The sequence below is a fragment of the Tachyglossus aculeatus genome, chromosome 8 (assembly GCF_015852505.1).
Source record: "Tachyglossus aculeatus isolate mTacAcu1 chromosome 8, mTacAcu1.pri, whole genome shotgun sequence".
In the NCBI taxonomy this organism is placed as follows: Eukaryota; Metazoa; Chordata; class Mammalia; order Monotremata; family Tachyglossidae; genus Tachyglossus; species Tachyglossus aculeatus.
Genome location: NC_052073.1, coordinates 18,792,035 through 18,814,208, shown reverse-complemented (window position 1 = coordinate 18,814,208; position 22,174 = coordinate 18,792,035). Strand labels below are relative to the sequence as shown.

The window sequence follows — 22,174 nt, the reverse complement described above, 5'->3', positions numbered from 1 at the left end:
CGAGTCCCGGGCAGCATTGTGCCCCACCATACAACCCCTGCTAGTGACTCCTCCCCAGACTTGGATCGTTTGATCGTCCCTTGGAAGGAGCCCATCCTGGCCCGCTTCCCCCCACAGCCTCCCCTCTCTTGCCCTGCAGAACTCCCCCAGGCCCAGGAGCCACCGGACTTGGAGCTAGAGCTGGAGCTGCGTCCCCAGGCGATGACTGGTCTGGTCTTCTACCTGGGGTCCCCGGCCCAGAGCTTCCTCAGCCTCTCCGTTGACCGCAACCTGGTGAGGAGGAGTGGGGGGCAGCTGGGAGAGAATGGCCCAGAGTGGGTGACGAGCTGGGGAGCAGGAGAGACAGGCCCACTTCTCTGTCTCAGATCCCCCGGCTGGAGAGGGCACAAGCTCTTTGGTTTGGGGGTGGTGGGAGGGGGCCCTTGGCCCTCAGCAGCCTCCAACGGGACACGTTCTCAGGGTACCCCTCTCCCGTCTTACTCTCCGGGTCCACCGTGACCCCGGTTGCTCTCTGCCCGGGCATGACCAGGTGACGGTGAAAGCCGACGATGGGGCTGGTGAATTCTCCACATCGGTGAGCGGTCCGCCGCTGTGTGACGGGCAGTGGCACAGGATAGCAGGTGAGACGGCCGGGGGCCGGCCCCGTTTTCCAGGTCCACCTCCTACCCAGAGGGGCCTCCCGGGGATCTGCTCCGCCTCAAAAAGGGCCGTGGGTCCTGCTGCCTCGCAGGTTCCCCCAGCATCCGGGAGGGGAGAGTGCGGGGGTCCTGCCTGAGCTGCGGCCCCCTCCCAGATGAGGTGGGAGCAGACAGTCCCGGGGACCATCTCGTTCGTGCTGGTCCGCTGGGAGAGGGGCCTATGACCCTCTGGGGCTTGGCGCTACCACTCCTCCCTGCCGAAGAGACCCGGACGGGGCGGGTGAGAGTCCTGCCAGAGAGCGGCCCACCTCCATCCAGCCCCTGCCTGCTGCCGGGTTTATCTGCTCCACTTTTGAGACCCTTGCCCAAGGTCACAGAGAGGATTGTTGGGGGTCCCCTCGCCTTGAGCCCCCAAACCTCAACAGATCCCCGAGGGCCGCGAGCTGGGCAAGGCCGACGTCTCCACCCGGTCCGCCTCAGGCTGACCGCGGTGGGACAGGGCAGGCGACCGAGCACACTTAGGCCATGTAGATTCCCCCCTGGATCTGCCAGGGTAGGCGGGGACGGGGATGGACAGCCTTCCCGCCATCATCAATCGTATTTATTGAGCGCTTACTGTGTGCAGAGCACTGTACTAAATGCTTGGGAAGTACAAGTTGGCAACATATAGACAGTCCCTACCCAACAGTGGGCTCACATCGGCCCAAGGGGGAGGGAGGAGGCAGGCGTAAATGCCCACATCTGTCCGAGGGGTGGGTGTAGACTCCCCTTCCCACTCCCATGGGCCTGAGGGCCAAGCTCTGCTGCCTGCCTTTGGGCTGGGAAGTGCAATTAAGCAAAGTAGCGGTGATGTGTATCAGGTGCTTACTCTGTGCAAAGCAGCGGGCTGAGCCCTGGCAGGTGGGACGCGGGTGCACTGCGCATCTGGACTTCGAGATGTGATTTCTCGGGCAGCTTGGCGGCCGGGGCCCGGACCTGGGGCTCTGTGTGACTCTCGTCTTTCTCCTCAGTGATCAAAGAGAGAACGGCGATCCGGCTGCGTGTGGATACCCAAGGGAACTGGACCGTGGGCCCCTCCCTGGGGCCCTCCCCAGCCGGCCCCCAGGGGCCCCTTCACCTCGGGGGCCTGCCCGGTAAGTCCACCACGATCCCTACTCTCCCAAGCTGGGTGTGGTACCGCCAGGGAGACCACAAGACAAGTGGTTGGCCTGACCTGTGCTGGGCCCAAGGCTCGGGGAGGGAGCATCATCATCATCATCATCAATCGTACTTATTGAGCGCTTACTGTGTGCAGAGCACTGTACTAAGCGCTTGAAGTACAAATTGGCAACATATAGAGACAGTCCCTACCCAACAGTGGGCTCACAGTCTAAAAGGGGGAGCAGGCTGGATTTCCCCCCCCCCCCTCTAGTCTCCGGGGGCCGGTCAGTAGCTCCGGGCACCTCTGCCACCTCCTTGGCTCGCTGCCCCTTCTCCTGGCACCACAGGTTGCCCTCACGGCCCGTCCCCTTTCACAAGGAAGCCTCTTTCAGCCGCTCGCTCCCCCCCCAGCCTTGGCCACCCAGAACTCCCTCTCCTCAGCCCCCCGCCGTTGGAAGCAACCGTCCCCCACGGCAGTGAGCCAGCCAGCCTGGGTCCGGGCTCACTGCCTGAGTGGCTATTCCATGACCCGTTGCAGAGGCAGCAGAGACCAGCAGGCCTCCGGCAGCGGCACCATCCCCGCGCCCTTACCGCGGCTGCATGAGGAACCTGCTGCTGAACCGGCGACCCGTGGACCTGAGCCGCTCTGGCCCCATCCGGGGATCGGTCGGAGTGAACGGCTGCCCGGCCGTGTAGAGCCACTGACCGCAAGTGATGATGCTGTCCCCTCTACCCCTCCGCCCCATTGCAGTGCAGACTCGAGCTGCTCAGTTCCACTGGAGGCTGTGGGGGCTGCCAGATGCTGTAGTCTTCCCAGGGCCGGCCCGTAGCTTCCCCTTTCCTAGCATCCTCACCAGACGCGCACTTTTGGGCATCGGGGCTTTCGCAGGTCGAGTGACCTGGAGTAGGGGGTTCATGGGGCAAATAGACACCCCATGGCAGGAGAGTCGGCCTTCAGCCTGTGGTGCCAGGCTCCCTCTTTTCAAGGTGCTTTCCAGCCTCCGCTGGCCCCATTTCCCTTCCGAAGTCAGAGCCAGCAGGTCATCTGCGGGCTGGACTACAGCAAACTCTTCCGGCTGCCCCTAATCCCACCCCACCACCCCTGCCATTCAGGGTGGCTCCCTTCTAGGGCTCTCCAGGCAGGACCCGTGCCCTGGCCGTGGCCAAAACAGTGAGGTCGACCAAGGCCATTAGTTAATACTTGAGAAGTCCGAGAACCATTCTGGTTCTACCTATTTATTTCCACTTTGGCTTCCCAACTCGTTTTCCCTTCCTGGCCTGGGAGCATGCAGCTTCTCTCCCTGACTTAGTTCACTTGGTGCACTTACACATGGCTATGTTTATATATTTGTGTGTGTGTAATATATATATATCTAGCTCTCCAGAGGACAAATCTTGCTCCTAAATATGATTTCTAAGTTATGTCTGATATTTTTTTTTTTACATGATGGGGTAAATATTGTAAAATGGGTTTTTAACAACAGCGTCTTCTATTCTGACTTTTTGTGAACTCCCGCCCCCACCCCAACCATTTTGAAATGGTAGTATGACAGCTTTGTAAATCACTGGTACATACTTTTGAAATAAAAAAAAAGGTCCTTATTCGGTGAGTCGGGGGACAGGAAGGAGAAAGGGCTGGCGGCACCTGTCACCTTTAACAACCCCACATCGGTTTGTAATTTAGTGCAACATATGCCAATCTCAAAAGAAGAGTCCTTTATTGGTTGGTTCCATGTAGGCGTGAGAGTATGCAATTAACTAGTGAAACTACCCAAGTTGCTTAATTCCTAAGAATTTTCAATACCTTAAGACAGCAAATAACTTAATCTAAACTCATATCTTCCTCTTCCTCTTTCTTGTCCTTTGAGTCTCCTTCCTTTTGATCTGACTTGGCATTGTTCTGCATAGCTTTGGCAAAAGCTTCGACATCTAAAAACGATGAGAAATGACAGGTCAAACCCATCTCCCTCACTACATTTTGTATGAAAGTCACAAAGTGGGCTTTGGATACTCGTCAACCTGGCCTAGACTAGTGTCTGGAAGGGCCAGTCTCCCCCCAAATGAAAGCAAATGTTTTGGATTTCTTCTTCCCCACCGATGAAACTCTGCCACCCAAATGGTGGGGGCGGCCGCAGGTTGATGCAACCGGCCACGGCAGAACCTGATCTTCAAGAGGTTTGAATCAGGCTGAGGAATCCTGCCCCGGCCTCCACTGCTCACAAAGAGCCCCATCCACCCCAGACTATTGCAGACAAGATTGCTTGTCACTTGTCACTATGCATCTCCATAAAATGAAGGACACACCCAAAGGGCCCTTTCCTTACCTTGGAGACAAGCAAGAAAGGGTACTTACCGCCTTTATTTGCTGCATCCACCGCCTCGGCTGGTAGGCCAAACTGACTCATGAGTGGCCCTAGCTGTCCTGAAGCTAAAGCAGCACTGAACATGCTCAAGGCCTGTAAGCGAAAGCCAACGAAAGGGTCAGCAACTCATCTGTGACTCTGGCCTCCCATTTTTTGACCACAAGAGTGGGGATGGGTGGAACCCGCCCGCTACCCAGTGCAGGGTTTTGTCCTCCGCAGGGCCCAGGGTCCCCCTGGTTGGCCCCAGCTTCCTCCCAGACAGAGCACCAGAACTAATTTTTCTCAGAATTGAAAAGATGAAAATAATGGGGCTGGAGGGGAGAGGAATGACCATTCACTTCAATCCTGCTGAAAGAGCAACTTGTAACTTCAGTCCCCCACCTCGCCCCACGTGAGGCCCATCCTTACCTGCTGAAACTGAGGAGAGGTCAGTGTATTCTGAATCTCCTCTGCAGTCTGCGGCAGGGACTCTCCGGATGGGAGATAAGGCAGCAGCCGCTCCTGGACTTCCGCGTTGGCCAGGATGGGAGCCATGATCTCGGGAGTCAGGACGCTGGCCAAGTCAACTAGGACGAAAGGACAAAACGGTCAGCGGCTCAGGGTGTGGGGCGGAGGCGGAGCCGGTGTCGACTTCGGGGAGAGACTCTGCCCAGTGAGTCGCCTGCCGGAGGCAGGGGAGAGGAGAGTCTCCTGGCTCTGACTCTCGCATTTAGCTAGGCGGCCCCGGGCGGGAAGCTGAAAACCCGGCGCACCTCGCGCTGTCCGGCAATCACCCGGCGACCGCCAACCGGCAGTGCCACAGAGAACGTTTCCAACAGGAACCGGTCCTTCCCGACCCCCTCGAAAGAGATCAGGGGATCGGCGAGCACCTTAACCCCAACGGCTTCCGGCCCCCGAGAGAACGTTTACCTTGCTGTCCGCCTCCTGCCCCAGATGGCACATTCATAGTAGCTAAAATGCTCTGGAGGTCACTCAGTTGAATGGGCTGGGTTGGGCTTGTAGCTGTGCTGGTTCCATTACCTGAACTGGGGGCAGGGCTTGGACTAGTTGTGGAAGCAACTGCGGGAGCAGTAGGGGCTGGCGTGGCACGGGCCGAAGAAGTGGTGGAAGACGGGGTCGCGGCCGCTGACTGGCTCCGGGAGCTGGAAGCATTAAAAGCAGCGATACCGAGGAACCATGAACCGACCAGTTATTTCTATCAGAGGTGGGGGTAGCTTAGAAAACAAACACACACACACACACTCTCTCTCTCAGTGCAAAAGGAAGTTGACCTCAGGCAACTCACACTCAGTTTTGGACAGTGTATCCCGAGACCTTCTCTAGCTATCGAACTGGCTTTTGGTTCAGCTCCCTGCTCCCTTTGAGGAGGAGTGGCTGAAATGGTATTTACTAAGCGCTTACTGTGTGCAGAGTACTGAACTCAGCGCTGGGACAATACACAGGTGGACGAATCGGTTTCCCCTCTAAACTGTGTGAGCGGCGCTTTCGGGAACTTACCTGGATGAAGAGCTGCTTGCCGGGGGCCCTCCACTCCCCAATAAGCTAGCCAGGCCGGGCCCAGTCAGTGCACCAAGCCCACCTATGGGAAGAAAGTTAAAACCCCTTTGAAACAACTTTACCGAAAACATCAGGCTGCTTTTACATTTAATGGGTCTTAAGGATGCTGTGACTGGATTCTCTAAAGCTGCCGAGACCCTGAGCCCTCTGATTTCTCCCACTCCGTGACCACCTGCCGTTCCTGAGACCCCCAATCTCTCTCCTGGAGGGCAAGCTACCCCTTGCTGTTCACTGAGATTTCGCGAACGTTTGGTGGGTTCATTAGACTAAACTGATCTCCCCATGTCACGTTAGCCTCCACATTACAAACCCTTCACTCAGCTTCCACTTCATAAAGCAGCAATGCCCCCATAAAACTTGAAATGCTGACAATGGCAAAGCCATGATTTTCCTCCAAGGGCAGAGCGGGGAACTGTCGGGACGGTAAATTTTGGGGGCTTGTTGGCTCCCGTCTACTTTTCTTTCTTTCCCCATCTGTGAAGGCCAGGAGGGTCCTGTCCAAATCAGCACAGCTGCCGAGCAGGCAGTTGCAGCCCTGGGAAACAGGTTCAGGAGAAGACCCAGCTATAGATTTGGGGGCCAGCACAGGGCCCTCCTGGCACCACCTTGGAAGAGCTGACTGGGCACAGCTATAGCACCCAACTGCTACCACCAAACGGCAGCAATCTCACGATTTTGTAGTGAATATGGACAGCAGATTGGCCCAAAACAGCTCAATAAATCTCAATTTATTCATTTATTTTTTTAAAATGTGAGACAGGTAACCAGAAACTAAGCAGCCTAGTTAGCTTAAGTAAGGCAAACCGTATCTATCCATTTGGAAACTAAAAACAAGCCCAAATGATTAGGCCAGATCCGCAAACATGAAATAAAGAGCAGTGGAGCTGGAGAGGACCTGAATTCTAATCCTGGCTCTGCCACCCGTCACCTGTGTGAGACCCCGGGTAAGTCACTTAACTTCTCGGTCTCAAAAAAATGTGGGCTCAATACCTGCCCTCCCTCCCCATTGAACTGGGAGCCCCATGTGGGGCAGGGGCCTTGTCCAACCTCAGTTATCTTGTGCCTATCCCAGCAAGTGCTTATCTAATACCCCAATCATTACAAACGGGTACCTAATCAATCGTATTTATTGAGCGCCTACGGTGTGCAGAGCACTGTACTAAGCGCTTGGGAAGTACAAGTTGGCAACATATAGAGACAGTCCCTACCCAACAGTGGGCTCACAGTCTAGAAGGTGGAGACAGAGAACAAAACCAAACATATTAACAAAATAAAATAAATAGAATAGATATGTACAAGTAAAAGAAATAAATAGAGTAATAAATATGTACAAACATACCTAAGGCACAATGTCCAACTGCTAAGTAGGCCTAACTGTTGGACGAATGAATCACAGAGGACAATTCAACTAAACTACCACCACTTTAAAATTTGAAATAATATGAAATATTTTACCAAGTCCTCCCAAGCCGGTTGGTCCAATAAGCTGCATGAGTTGATTATGGCTCATGTTACCCAGAAGGCTCTGCAGGCCTCCTTCACCTAAAAAAACAAAAACAATTCAGACCCATCACCAGGCCTACACAACACTACAGACACACGCAATCAAGGACAGGCTTGGGGGCCGATTTGTACAAGATGCTCCCAGGTCTTGGGCAAGTGGAGCCCCAGAGTTTACTCATAGGAAGACCACGAAGAAATCGGTAGCTTCAGAAAACCGTTTCAAGAGCCTTTCGGGCTCTAGATTGTAGGCCCCACTAAGGCCATTAAAGGGGTGGCCAGGGTCCGAATCGGTTGCCATTCACCAAGTTTAAAGGGGCAGGGCCCTGTGGGGGGCCAGAGAGTAACTACCTCCAAGGGCTGATAGCTCATGACCTCCACTTCCACTCCCACCCAAAGCCCCGGGCATTGGGGGATTGTTCAAATATTCATTCACTTTTCGGCAGTGTTCCTCGTCTTTGTCGGTTTTGGGTTCCTACAAGAGAAGAACTCGGGTCACAAACATCGAGACAGGAAATGGGAAGTCCTTAAATTTCCAGAATTCTTTCGGGATAAGCAAAATCACCCTTTTTCTTTCTTTTCTTAGCTTTTCCTTCCCGAGAGTCAATGGTTATTTATTGAGGAGAGGTTTGCGATCAGCAGGGTGGCACCTCCCACCAGCCAGTCAGGCCCTGGGTGGAGCCCAAGCAAACTCAAAGCTCCCAAATACGTGCCCGGTTCTGGCCCTGCCACCCTCCCAGGGGCCCAGGAGGCAGCCCCGCTCCCCTGCTGGGATCCCCGGGTGCCCCTCCGGCCACGAGGGCTAGGACTGGGACCGAGGCCAGCTCAGGAAAGCCTGCCCCTTGTAGGGGCTCTACCACACACAATAAACCAACATAAAGCAAGGGCATAAACCTGCATCCAGAAGAAGAGACGTTTGGATCCCGCCTTGAACTTCAGCACATACACCCGGCCAGTGGTGCACTGGGGCACTCTCTTAAATTCACAATCATCGGGGAAAATAATCAAGTCCTTTGAAGGCAGAGAAAACACAGATGAGAAAAATCACCTTGCGTTAAGGCTACAGACCACACTCCAGGCATTCTGAAAATAAAGCCTAAACCCTGAAAGAACTCTCCTAAAGCATCAACTCTGGCCAATCACCTTATGGGCAAATAGACAACAGAAGCGAGGCACGGAATCCTTGCCCTCCAGGAGCTTACAATTTAATGGGGAGGGCTGGGGGGGTGGAAGGAGGGGAAGGAAGACACCTTTACTATAAGTAGTGGGAGCAGGAGGGTGAACGAAGACAACTGGTAATAGTAGGATTATGGAACGATGAAATCGATGACGGAATGAGTGATTAAATTATGCACAGTCCTAGAATCTGCGTGAATGCTGAGGACAGCTGTACATACATGTAGTCCATACATTAAGCATTACGGGTGGCTGTTGTGGTGACACAACCTGGGGTGGTGGAAACTCGGTAGAGGCTTTCTGGAGGATGTGGGATTTCAAGGAGAGTCTTTGAAGAAAGGGAGAACTACGGCCTGGAGAATCTGAAGGAAGGAGTGTTACATAGGGTGAAGATCAGAAGTCACAAGGTAAGCTCCTAGAGGGCAGAGATTGTACCTATCAACTCTTTTGTACTACACTCTCCCCCAAGTGCTAAGTACAGTGCTCGGCACATCGCACTCAGTATATACTGACTGACTGAAAGCAAAGCCTGGGAGCTAAGAAATGGCAGATAAAGAAAGCACATATAAGAGAAAGCGAGCTTCCGTAAGGGAAATGGAAAACAGGAGGTGGTTTTTGAGGGGTGGAAAGGCTTGTGCCTAGTGGTGCTGTAGGAAGGTGATGGAGGCCACAGCAGGTAGTGCTACAGACGGAGGAGGGAACAAGCTGGAGGCTGGCAGACCAGTGATAAGCTGACATGACACATTTCTCTAGCTGAAAAATGACAAGAGCTTGGACGAGGAGATCCAGGAAAGTTATAAAGGAAGAAAAATCAGCAGGATTTAGGGACACTAAGAGCTAAAATGAAGAGGACCCTTGGGTTGTGGGTTTCTAGGACTCAAAGGATTATAGTATTATCTGAGCCCTACATGGGAAACCCACAGTTATGGGGGAAGAGGAGGAGCCAGCAAATGAGAGGCCGGAAGAAAAACAGAAGACCACCAGGTCAACAAAGCCAAGGCCAAGCTAAGCTTGCCCAAGGGAAAAAGAGAAGAGTCACAGGCAGCCAAGGGACCAAAAACAACGAGGACAAAAGAGAACCGAATCCACTGGACTCTGAGGAATGCAGTGTCAGCGGTGTGGTGGGGACAAAAAGCCAGATTGTAGCAGGCCAAGGGGAGAACTGGGGAGCTGAGGAAATAAAGACGGCCCATCTCTGCAATCTCTTTGAGAAGTCTGGACAGAAATGGGAGCAGACATGAGGCGGATAGCTGTAGGATCCAGTGGCATCAAGAGATCTGAGCATTACCGAAAGCAGAGGGGAAGGTACCATCAAACAGTGGGAGGTGGTAAGTGGTGAGAGGGATGGGATCGACTCGGGGGGGAAGAGGAGTAGTGGGAGAAGTCCTCTTGAGAGAGACCTCGGGAGCAGGGAAAGATGATTGGAGTAGAAGAGGGAATCAAATTAAAAAGAGAGACCGTCACCATCTGACGGTTTCCACGGGAAAGTAGTCGGTGAAGTCACTGGGGGTTAAAGGAAGGGGAGGCAGGGCACTGGTGGTCCAAGAAGAGACAAAGGACTGGGAGAGCTGGTGGGGGCTGCAGACTCCGGAGGAACAGTAGTGCTGCTGGGCAGCAGGAAAACACAGATCTAACTTGGGGACAAATGTAAACTTGCTCCAACATTCAAAGTGTCTTAGCCTGATCTGCAGGTAAAAAAAAAATAAGTATTTTCAATGAGCTATGGGCAAAACATGCCTCGCTAAGCCAATGACCTCTACAAAATTGGGCCTTCAATTCTGGGCACTTCATTTTCCCAAGCACCCAGAATGAAAGGAAATAAAATGAACTCACAGTGGAAGAAGTGTGCCCACAAAACATCTGTCCAGGCAAACAGCCAGACAAACTGGAATGACTAGATACCAAAGTGGTCATTCCTCCAAGTACCAAATTAGCAGCATCCACATTCCAAGAGGGTCCGCGAAGGTGTCCTTCCCTAAACAAACTTTCGTGGGGCTTTCTTAGTAAACGTCAAGCGCGCGCACACACTTACATCTTCAACATTGCCAGAAGTCCTGTCCTTCCAGCAGAAGTGAATGAGGGAATCATCTGTCTGCTGGATGTAGACGAGCCCTTTCCGCTTATCCGGAGTGACCGTAGTCCCTTTCAGTGACATTTTCCCTGCACGAAATTCCACCAAATACTTGCTGGATGAGCCCCGAGAGCCTGGGACCAGGCTGGGAAACAGTGCTCCTGAAGACATTCTGGGAAAGGGAAGAGAGGACGTTTCCACTTAGGTTCATTGCTTCCGTCTGGAGTTTAAAAATTCCCTGTGGCTACACATGGCAGCAGCCTACCCACCCCCAGAAGCGGGTGCAGCCCCAAACTCCCTTCCCTTGGGGGGTCCGGGGGCTGCGGCGGGGCGCCCCGATGGTTCGAGCAACTCTGCCGGGCAGACACCCTCTCTAGAGGAAAAGGGGTTAAAGCCCACCTCTTCTTCCCTAAGCTTAGAATGCTTTAAGATGTTTTTCTTGTTAATCAAATCATACCTTTATTTCCAAATTGTGAACTCCTAACGGGCTAGGTAAGTGTCTGAATCTGATTTTCAAGCAATCGTCTGAGTGCTAAATACCATGCTCTGTGCCCCGAGGCTTAATAAACATTAGCAAGCTTTGCTACCTCCAAAACCCCTAAATTAAAAAAAAAAACACTAAGCACTGATAGTTCGGTAAACTAGAGACTTTTCCAGGCCACTGACATTGAAGAGATTGGAAGGATGAAAAACAAAAAGGTTGAAATGGAGTAGTCTACAAGGACACTGACTCATTACAGCCCGAGACTTGGATTTCAGAGCAATGATCTGTGGCACAGGGGAAAAGGAGGAGCTGGTGACTGATAGTCTTAAGGAAGAGACCTGAAAAGCAAAAGCTGAATGTCCAATGCCTCAAATTAGCCTCCTGGCTGAGTCATTCACATTAATTTCAGGGCCAAATCTGAGGATCCCTTTGATTTCTGCAAGTGAATCCTCCCGAACATTTCTGTCCCCTCTCCTCCAAGTATTTCAACATGAGCTTTCAGGGGGCAGGGAGGAGGGGGCATAGCGGTACACGTGATATTAATGTACAATAAAATTTATCCAAAAAGCCACAGGGACTTTTAGGAAAGAAGGTTGTATTCAACTGGAATCATATTCCAGGGCTTCACGTCTGAGAGAGATTTCTGACCTATCTTCAAATCGGGAAGGAAAAGAAACCAGAGATTGCTTTGAATTTTGCTGTTTCATTAGAACACAGTCACAAGCTCTTCCATAAACCTGAATTAAAGGCTTTCCAGAGATTCCTAAGGGCCACTTTTTGATTTGGGGCTTAAGTACACCAGTCCACTTTTATTAGTTATTGTGGCCTAGTATCTGGAGGAAAAGAAAATAATTTGGGGGCCCAAAAGGTCACAGAAGGGGCCACTTCTTGCAGAGCTCATGGTGGATTAACGATCCAAAATTAATTGAAAAGAACTGTGGACAACAGCCAGTGGCCGAAGGGATGTTCGACCTAAGTGTCTGGCACAACGGGGTGCAGTGGAAAGGGCCCGGGCTTGGGGGTCAGAGGTTGTGAGTTCTAATCCCGGCTCTGCCACTTAGCTGTGGGACTTTGGGCAAGTCACTTTACTTCTCTGGGCCTCAGTTCCCTCATCTGTCAAATGGGGATGAAGACCGTGAGCCCCACGTGGGACAACCTGATTACCTCGTATCCCCCCCAGCACTTAGAATAGTGCTTGGCACATAGTATGCACTTAACCAATGCCATCGTTATTATCAGTAGTAGTAGCAGTAAGCGCTAAACAAATACAATCGTTATTATTATTATTGTTATTAGGTGTTGACATCCAGGATGATTTTTCTCCGACCAGATGAGACTTGGGCCCAATTCTCTGAGTGCGGGGCCCCGCGGTGTGGGCCCGGGGAGCCCGAGGGACGGGCAGTGTGGTGGGTCGGGGCTCTCCCTTGGAGGCCTCCGCCGTCACTGCTCTCCCTCCTGCCCCACCAGAGAGGGGAGGGGAGGGCCCAGCCCTACCACCCTACCACCCACCCTCCTCCTCTCCTCTCCTCAAAAATCTCCAGTGGCTACCAATCAATCTGCGCATCAGGCAGAAACTCCTCACCCTGGGCTTCAAGGCTGTCCATCCCCTCGCCCCCTCCTACCTCACCTCCCTTCTCTCCTTCTCCAGCCCAGCCCGCACCCTCCGCTCCTCTGCCGCTAATCTCCTCACCGTCCCTCGTTCTCGCCTGTCCCGCCATCGACCCCCGGCCCACGTCATCCCCCGGGCCTGGAATGCCCCCAATCCCTCTGCCCATCCGCCCAGCTAGCTCTCTTCCTCCCTTCAAGGCCCTGCTGAGAGCTCACCTCCTCCAGGAGGCCTTCCCAGACTGAGCCCCTTCCTTCCTCTCCCCCTCGTCCCCCTCTCCACCCCCCCATCTTACCTCCTTCCCTTCCCCACAGCACCTGTATATATGTATATATGCTTGTACATAGTTATTACTCTAGTTATTTATTTATTTTACTTGTACATATCTATTCTATTTATTTTATTTTGTTAGTATGTTTGGTTTTGTTCTCTGTCTCCCCGTTTTAGACTGCGAGCCCCACTGTTGGGCAGGGACTGTCTCTATGTGTTGCCAACCTGTACTTCCCAAGCGCTTAGTAAAGTGCTCTGCACACAGTAAGCGCTCAATAAATACGATTGATTGATTGATTGCTCAACTGTTGCTAATCCTCTAGGCAGTGTCAGGGCCCCGGGGCTGCCCTTTCAACCCCTCCCTCTGACCTCTCCCTCCTCCACCCATCAGCCCCCCCAAATGCCTCTCAGCCCCTTCACCCCCTCCCTCCCTGATCCCTCTCAGCACCCCCAACCCCCTCGGTCTCTCAGCTCCCCCAGCGTCATCCCCCCATCCCCTTCCTCTCTCAGCCCCCCACTCCCTGCCTCTTCCTCCCAGCCCCTTCACCCCCTCCCTCCCCATCCCCTTCAAGGCCCTACTGAGAGCTCACCTCCTCCAGGAGGCCCTCCCAGACTGAGCCCCTTCCTTCCTCTCCCCCTCGTCCCCCTCTCCACCCCTCTCATCTTACCTCCTTCCCCTCCCCACAGCACCTGTATATATGTATATATGTTTGTACGTATTTATTACTCTATTTATTTATTTATTTTACTTGTACATATCTATTTTATTTATTTTATTTTGTTAGTATGTTTGGTTTTGTTCTCTGTCTCTCCTACCTACTGTTGGGTAGGGACCGTCTCTATAAGTTGCCAACTTGTACACAGTAAGCGCTCAATAAATACGATTGATTGATCCCCCTCAGCCCCCACCCCTCTCTTTTCTTTTTAGCCCCTTCACCCCCCCCTCCCCCTATCCCCCCCTCAGCCCCCCACCCATTCATTCAATCGCATTTATTGAGCGCTTACTGTGTGCCGAGCACTGGACTCACCCCCTCAGCCCCCCACCCCCTTTCAGCCTCCCCATCATTCACTCACTCATTCATATTTATTGAGCACTTACTGCGTGCAGAGCACTGTACTAAGCGCCTGGGAAGTACAAGTTGGCAACATCTACAGACGGTCCCTACCCAAAAGCAGGCTCACAGTCTAGAAGGGGGAGACAGACAACAAAACAAAACATACAAACCAAATAAAATAAATAGAATAGGTACAAGTAAAACAAATAGAGTAATATCTACAAACATATAATACATATATACAGGATTGTACAGCCATATATACAATCGCATTTATTGAGCACTTACTGTGTGCAGAGCACTGGACTCACCCCCTCAGCCCCCCACCCCCTTTCAGCTTCCCCATCATTCATTCACTCAATAGTATTTACTGAGCGCTTACTGTGTGCAGAGCACTGTACTAAGTGCTTGGGAGGGCAAATTGGCAACAGATAGAGACGGTCCCTACCCAACAGTGGGCTCACAGTCTAGAAGGGGGAGACAGTCAACAAAACACATTAACAAAATAAAATAAACAGAACAAATACGTGCAAATAAAAAAGAGTAATATGTACAAACATAAATACGAGATTGCATATATGTATACATATACACAGGACTGTATATCCATATATACAATCGCATTTATTGAGCGCTTACTGTGTGGAGCGCACTGGACTCACCCCCCCTCAGCCCCCCACCCCCTTTCAGCCTCCCCATCATTCAATCATATTTACTGAGCGCTTACTGTGTGCAGAGCACTGGACTAAGCGCTTGGGAAGGACAAATTGGCAACATATAGGGACGGTCCCCACCCAACAGTGGGCTCACAGTCTAGAACCAATCAATCAATCAATCAGTCGTATTTATTGAGCAATTACTGTGTGCAGAGCACTGTACTAAGCGCCTGGGAAGAACAAATTGGCAACCTATAGAGCCGGTCCTTACCCAACAGTGGGCTCACAGTCTAGAAGCGGGGGACAGACAACAAAACATATTAACAAAATAAAATAAATAGAATAAACATGTACAAATAAAATAGAGTAATATGTGGAAACATAAATACAAGATTACATATATGTATACATATATACAGGACTGTATATCCATATATACAATCGCATTTATTGAGCGCTTACTGTGTGCAGAGCACTGGACTCACCCCCTCAGCCTCCCAATCATTCAATCATATATACCGAGCGCTTATTATGTGCAGAGCACTATACTAAGCGCCTGGGAAGGACAAATTGGCAACCTATAGAGACGGTCCTTATCCAACAGTGGGCTCACAGTCTAGAAGGGGGAGACAGACAACAAAACACATTAACAAAATAAAATAAATAGAATAAACATGTACAAATAAAATAGAGTAATATGTACAAACATAAATACAAGATTGCATATATGTATACATATATACAGGACTGTATATCCATATATACAATCGCATTTATTGAGCGCTTACTGAGTGCAGCGCACTGGACTCACCCCCCCTCAGCCCCCCACCCCCTTTCAGCCTCCCCATCATTCAATCATATTTACTGAGCGTTTACTGTGTGCAGAGCACTGTGCTAAGCGCTTGGGAAGGACAAACTGGCAACATAGAGAGACGGTCCCTACCCAACAGTGGGCTCACACTCTAGAAGGGGGAGGCAGACAACAAAACAAAACATATAAACCAAATAAAAGAAACAGAATACGTACAAGTAAAACAAATAGAGTAATAAATATGTGCAAACATATATACAGGATTGTATAGCCATATATACAATCACATTTATTGAGTGCTTACTGTGTGCACAGCACCGGACTCACCCCCTCAGTCCCACACCTCCTTTCATTCATTCATTCATTCATTCATTCAGTCGCATTTACTGAGCGCTTACTGTGTGCAGAGCACTGTACTAAGCGCCTGGGAAGGACAAATTGGCAACCTATAGAGCCGGTCCCTACCCAACAGCGGGCTCACACTCTAGAAGGGGGAGACAGAGAACAAAACACATTAACGAAATAAAAAAAATAGAATAAATACGTGCAAATAAAATAGAGTAATATGTGCAAACATAAATACGAGATTGCATATATGTACACATATATACAGGGCTGTATATCCATATATACAATCGCATTTATTGAGCGCTTACTGTGTGGAGAGCACTGGACTCACCCCCCCCCCTTTCATTCATTCATTCATTCATGCGTATTTATTGAGCACTTACTGTGTGCAGAGCACTGTACTAAGCGCCTGGGAAGGACAAATTGGCAACCTATAGAGCCGGTCCCTACCCAACAGCGGGCTCACACTCTAGAAGGGGGAGACAGAGAACAAAACACATTAACAAAATAAAAAAAAAAGAATAAACAGGTGCAAATAAAATAGAGTAATATGTACAAACACAAATACAAGATTGCATATATGTATACATATATACAGGACTGTATATCCATATATACAATCGCATTTATTGAGCACTTACTGTGTGGAGAGCACTGGACTCACCCCCCCCTTTCATTCATTCATTCATTCATGCGTATTTATTGAGCACTTACTGTGTGCAGAGCACTGTACTAAGCGCTTGGGAAGGACAAATTGGCAACCTCTAGGGCCGGTCCCTACCCAACATGGGGCTCACATCCCCTCTTCCCCGTCTCTCCGTCCGTGCTCCCCTCAGCCCCTGTCCAGGCCGGTCCGATCCGGTCCGATCCGGTCCGATCCGGTTCCCTCACCTCAGGCCCAGGGCGGGCGCGCGCTGCCAGGCGGACGGGCGGGCGTCGCGAGCTCTCGTCGGCGCATGCGTCTCCGGGCCCGAGCGGAAGTCCCGCCTCCCCCCGGCCACCTCCTTCCCAGCCAATTGGAGCCCCTCGGCCGCTCGTTCGGGCCCTCCCGGCCAGCGATTGGGCGAGCCGGCCTTCCGTCAGCGCCGCCGCGCCCGCCGGAAGTGCGGCCCACGGAGTGGGGCGGGGCAGAGCGGCCCCTATTGTTGCTGTGTCATAGGGAGGGCGCGGCGGCCGCGGCAGCGGCCCCGAGCGGCGGCGCCGGGAATCGCTCCCGGGCCCAAACCGGGGACGAGGCCCCAAGATGACAAGTTTCGCTAGGCGCTTACTACGTGCCGCACTAATTACAAGATCATCATCATTATCAATCGTATTTATTGATTAATTACTGTGTGCAGAGCACTGTCCTAAGCGCTTGGGAAGGACAAGTTGGCAACATATATAAACAGCCCCCACCCAACAGTGGGCTCACAGTCTAAAAGATAATGATGGCATTTATTAAGCGCTTACTACGTGCAAAGCACCGTTCTAAGCGCTGGGGAGGTTACAAGGTGATCAGGTTGTCCCAAGGTGGGGGCTCACAGCCTTCATCCTCGTTTTACAGATGAGGTCACGGAGGCCCAGAGAGGCGAAGTGACTAGGCCGGAGTCACACAGCTGACACCTGGCAGAGCCGGGATTTGAACCCAGGACCTCTGACTCCAAAGCCCGGGCTCTTTCCACTCCCATGTCCACATGGGCCTCGCACTCTAAGGGGGGAAGCAGCCCCCACTTTATCTTTAATAATAAAGACTGTGAGCCCACTGTTGGGGTAGGACCGTCTCTATATGTTGCCAATTTGTACTTCCCAAGCGCTTAGTACAGTGCTGTGCACATAGTAAGCGCTCAATAAATACGATGGATGATGAATAATAATGACGGCATTTGCTAAGCACCGTCCTAAGCGCTGGGGCAGATACACGGTGATCAGGTTTTCCCGCGTGGGGCTGACAGTCTTGATCACCATTTTACGGATGAGGGAACCAAGGCACAGAGTGGTTAAGTGACTTGTCCAAAGTCACATCGCTGACAAGTGGAGGAGCTGGGGTTAGAACCCACAACCTCCGACCCCCAAGCCCGCGCTCTTTCCCCCAAGCCACGCTGCTTCTTTTAAAGATGAGGAAACTGAGGCACAGAGAGAAGTGACATTTCCAAGGTCACGCAACAGGCAAGCGGTACTGGGGAGGTGGATCGGGACTCAAGTCCTCTGGTCCCCTGGCTCCAGGGTCACGCTGTTTCACTAGGCCATTCATTCATTCATTTATTCAATCGTATTTATTGAGCGCTTACTGTGTGCAATAGTACCGTGCTTTGCACACAGTAATAATAATAATGATGATGGCATTTGTTAAGCACTTACTATGTGAGAAGCACTGTTCTAAGCGCCACGGGGGGGATACAAGGTGATCAGGTTGTCCCACGTGGGGCTCACGGTCTTAATCCCCATTTTACAGATGAGGTAACAGGCTCAGAAAAGTTGTGACTTGCCCAAAGTCACACAGCTGACAAGTGGTGGAGCCGGGATTAGAACCCATGACCTCTGACTCCCAAGCCCGGGCTCTTTCCACAGAGCCAAGCTGCACTGCTCAATAAATACGATAAATAAATAAGCACGGTACCGTGCGCTTGAGAGAGTACGATACAACAACAGACAGACACATTGCCTGCCCACTACGAGCGTACAGTCTCGAGGGAAGGCCCTCTGCCAGCCACCAGTTCTGCCGCGTTTCCAGTCCAATCCGAGGTTGGACAGTCTGGTGATAAATTCCTTAACCACATAGAGAATTACTCCCTCCACATCGTATCATTTCCACTCACAAAAGTTGATATCTCCCCCTTTTAGACTGTGAGCCCACTGTTGGGTAGGGACTGGCTCTATACGTTGCCATCTTGTACTTCCCAAGCGCTTAGTACAGGGCTCTGCACACAGTAAGCGCTCAATAAATATGATTGATTGATTGATTGATATTTAATCAATTGATTGATATTTAAGGATATTTAAGGAGGTGAGGAGCTCACCTCCTCCAGGAGGCCTTCCCAGACTGAGCCCCTTCCTTCCTCTCCCCCTCGTCCCCCTCTCCATCCCCCCATCTTACCTCCTTCCCTTCCCCACAGCACCTGTATATATGTACATATGGTTGAACATATTTATTACTCTATTTATTTATTTATTTTACTTGTACATTTCTATCCTATTTATTTTATTTTGTTGGTATGTTTGGTTCTGTTCTCTGTCTCCCCCTTTTAGACTGTGAGCCCACTGTTGGGTCGGGACTGTCTCTATGTGTTGCCAATTTGGACTTCCCAAGCGCTTAGTACAGGGCTCTGCACATAGTAAGCACTCAATAAATACGATTGATTGATTGATTACTCTATTTTACTTGTACATATCTATTCTATTTTATTGTTAGTATGTTTGGTTTTGTTCTCTGTCTCCCCCTTTTAGACTGTGAGCCCACTGTTGGGTAGGGACTGTCTCTAGATGTTGCCAATTTGGACTTCCCAAGCGCTTAGTACAGTGCTCTGCACATAGGAAGCGCTCAATAAATACGATTGATGATGATGATGATTGATTGCCACCTGGAAAACGGGGGTGGAGCAGTGGTCCAGGGGAGTAAAGCCCAAGGTTTGGAGCCAGGCTTGTAAGATCAGGCCAAGCGGTCAATCCCATTCCTGGGCCCACCTCTGGATTGAGCGTGAGCACCGAATTCCATGTTAATTCATTTTCATTGTTTATATTTTTAGCGTCCTCTTACACCACCGAATCCTTTCCACTTACATTACGGCCTTTACGGATTAGGGATTACATCACCGTCGGTTTCTTGTAAGCACTTAATAAATTCATAAATGCTAGTAAGTGGTCCTGATGGTGGCGAAGGGAACCACCACCACAAATGCAGAGGACCAAGCTCCCCCAAGCTCAGAACATCCTTAAAAGGAAAAAAACCCCCAAACATCTCTCTCTGTGTCTCTGAAGAGACACCCTCTCTCTTTCTGTATCATCATCAATCGTATTTATTGAGCGCTTACAATGTGCAGAGCACCGTACTAAGCGCTTGGGAAGTACAAATTACAAATGTTCTGTATGACATCATTGTGTTGTGCTGCGTATGCCCGGAGCAACATTTGCACGGAGCGAAATGACCCCATACGCGGCACCGAAAGAGCATTTCTCTAGCACGGTTGCCAGTGTCCCGCTCTCACCCCACTGCTGCCCGGGCAGCTCATCTCTGAAATCCTGACATCTGACCGCCAGCATCTTTGTGAGGGACGGTTTCTTCACCATTTTGAAGAGGAGGCTTCATGGCAGCCGTGTCACCATCTTTGTGAGCGGCCGCACCTTGGGGCTTTCGCAAGTCTCGCTTCCAACCGCAGCAGACCCTGCCTGACCGAAGAGTTCAGGCCTTTCGGACAAAGCCCGAGTGTGGCCCTCGGGGACCGCCACGGCATGGGGAGGGAGGGGAGGCAGGGGAAAAGAATGAGGGAAGTAGCCCCAGCCAAAAAAAAATAGATCTGTGTTGGAATTGAAGGCGAGGAGCTAACATTTTGAACCACGAAGACAGGCCGAATTCTCCTCGATGCATCCTAATCCCTGTAAATCGGGTTTTTCTTTCAGGTTAATGACCCCCGATCCATCATCATCATCATCATCAATCATATTTATTGAGCGCTTACTATGTGCAGAGCACTGTACTAAGCGCTTGGGAAGTACAAATTGGCAACATCTAGAGACAGTCCCTACCCAACAGTGGGCTCACAGTCTAAAAGGGGGAGACAGAGAACAAAACCAAACATACTAACAAAATAAAATAGAATAGATATGTACAAGTAAAATAAATAGAGTAACCAATATGTACAAACATATATACATATATACAGGTGCTGTGGGGAAAGGAAGGAGGTAAGATGGGGGGATGGAGAGGGGGATGAGGGGGAGAGGAAGGAAGGTGCCTCAGACACGAGGGGCCAATTGCTGACTTCACTGTCTTATTGTTTTAGGGCTTCCCTAAACTCTCTTCCTTGAAATGTAAGGAAGAGGAGTTCCCTAGGTTCCTTAAGACGCAAGGAGCCTCACGGGTCCCTTGAGATGTACGAGAAAGGTCATTCACGCAACTCTTGGGCCGAGGTAATGTCACCTTCACACTTTAATAAAATGGTACACCGAAACTACGTCGCAATGAAAATGGAAGCCCAGCCAGCCACGTTAGTACAGAGAGCATTGCAGGATTAATCGTGACACGTTAATGTTAACTTCAGATGACTTAAAACGAGATCGGAGCGTTTGAGAAGCAGAAGCAATGTCCAGTTTTTACCACGGAGAAGGTAGTTTCATCGGGAGGTAGACTGAAATGAACTACCTCGGGCTCATTCTTTGCCCAGAGGCAGTCGACAAGAGGTGAGGGGAATTAACTGGGAACGGGATTTTTTTGGAAAGGCAAAGCAGAGGGGCAATCAGTCCATTCGATATTATATATATATATATTCCTGTATATATGTGTATATATATCCTGTATATATGTATATGTATGTATGTATGTATATGTATATATGTTTGCACATATTTATTACTCTATTTTATTTGTACATATCTATTCTATTTATTTTATTTTGTTAGTATGTTTGGTTTTGTTCTCTGTCTCCCCCTTTTAGACTGTGAGCCCAATGTTGGGTAGGGACCGTCTCTATATGTTGCCAATTTGTACTTCCCAAGCGCTTAGCACAGCGCTCTGCACATAGTAAGCGCTCAATAAATACGATTGATGATGATGATGACATTGTGTGACAGATGGTGCAGTCGAATCAATCAATCAATCAATCGTATTTATTGAGCGCTTACTATGTGCAGAGCACTGTACTAAGCGCTTGGGAAGTACAAATTGGCATCGAAGGGATTCTTCAAGCCCTTTCCTGTCCCTGAAAAATGATTTAATATTGGCAGTGAGTGTTTGTTAGAGGAATCATTCCCTGCAAGCAGCAGAACCCCTGGAGGATTCTTAATAGCAATACTCTAGGGACCTTAGGTTTGATAACCAGAATGCATTCAAAAGAGTAGTCCCAGGGGAAAAGCCACATTACTACTGTCTTTTGCCCTCTTTTCAGCCACAGCAAAGGAAGGCCCACTTACTCTACTCTCCCAAGTGCTTAGCACAGCGCTCTGCACATAGTAAGCACTCAGTAAACAGGAAACAGGATTGTTTACTTTTAGACTTTTAGTTGTAAACTTTTTAGACTGTGAGCCCACTGTTGGGTAGGGACTGTCTCTATGTGTTGCCAATTTGTACTTCCCAAGCGCTTAGTACAGTGCTCTGCACATAGTAAGCGTTCAATAAATACGATTGATTGATTGATTGATTGATTTTGTTAAGTGTTCATTATGAGCCGAGCATTATAGCGACACAATCGACCAAGCATGGCGTAGTGGATAGAGCACGGGCCTTTGAGTCAGAAGGTCGTGGGTTCTAATCCCAGCTCTACCACATGTCTGCTGTGACCTTGGGCAAGTCACTTCACTTCTCTGCGCC

The 22,174-nt window shown here is 50.5% G+C and overlaps 2 protein-coding genes across 5 annotated transcripts in view; one reads left to right on the top strand and one right to left on the bottom strand.

Moving 5' to 3' along the window:
- The window catches only part of LAMA5 (laminin subunit alpha 5), a 128,497-nt gene extending 125,117 nt beyond the window's left edge, over window positions 1–3,380 (top strand). The window contains exons 77-80 of the mRNA XM_038749884.1: window positions 140–273; window positions 530–620; window positions 1,649–1,771; window positions 2,317–3,380. Coding sequence (XP_038605812.1) covers window positions 140–273; window positions 530–620; window positions 1,649–1,771; window positions 2,317–2,474 — 506 coding nt within the window. The 3' untranslated portion in view covers window positions 2,475–3,380. The remainder of the gene's footprint in view (window positions 1–139; window positions 274–529; window positions 621–1,648; window positions 1,772–2,316) is intronic.
- A 99-nt stretch (window positions 3,381–3,479) lies between these two features.
- ADRM1 (adhesion regulating molecule 1) lies at window positions 3,480–17,014 on the bottom strand. Of its 4 annotated transcripts, none has more exons than XM_038749881.1 (10): window positions 17,004–17,014; window positions 10,407–10,617; window positions 8,093–8,209; window positions 7,550–7,673; window positions 7,154–7,240; window positions 5,639–5,720; window positions 5,051–5,283; window positions 4,550–4,707; window positions 4,132–4,234; window positions 3,480–3,707 (listed from the first exon to the last, which is right to left on the bottom strand). In XM_038749881.1, exons 2-10 carry the CDS (start codon window positions 10,614–10,616, stop codon window positions 3,601–3,603), a joined length of 1,221 nt encoding a protein of 406 aa, XP_038605809.1. In that variant the 5' UTR covers window position 10,617; window positions 17,004–17,014; the 3' UTR covers window positions 3,480–3,600. The 4 variants fall into 4 exon arrangements, with proteins under 4 accessions (XP_038605809.1, XP_038605810.1, XP_038605808.1 ...); XM_038749882.1 differs by lacking the exon at window positions 17,004–17,014 and adding an exon at window positions 16,457–16,555; XM_038749880.1 differs by lacking the exon at window positions 17,004–17,014 and adding an exon at window positions 16,390–16,423.
- Between the last annotated feature and the right edge of the window lie 5,160 nt (window positions 17,015–22,174).

Bases quoted from the DNA above. Each gene is read 5' to 3' on its own strand.
- ADRM1 (XM_038749881.1), bottom strand. From the start codon at position 10,616: ATGTCTTCAGGAGCACTGTTTCCCAGCCTGGTCCCAGGCTCTCGGGGC. The intron at 7,674-8,092 runs GTTTATGCCCTT...CTTCTCTTGTAG, and splicing joins GTCTCTTCTTCTGGATGCAG to GAACCCAAAACCGACAAAGA. The intron at 7,241-7,549 runs GTAGTTACTCTC...TTGTTTTTTTAG, and splicing joins TGAGCTATCAGCCCTTGGAG to GTGAAGGAGGCCTGCAGAGC.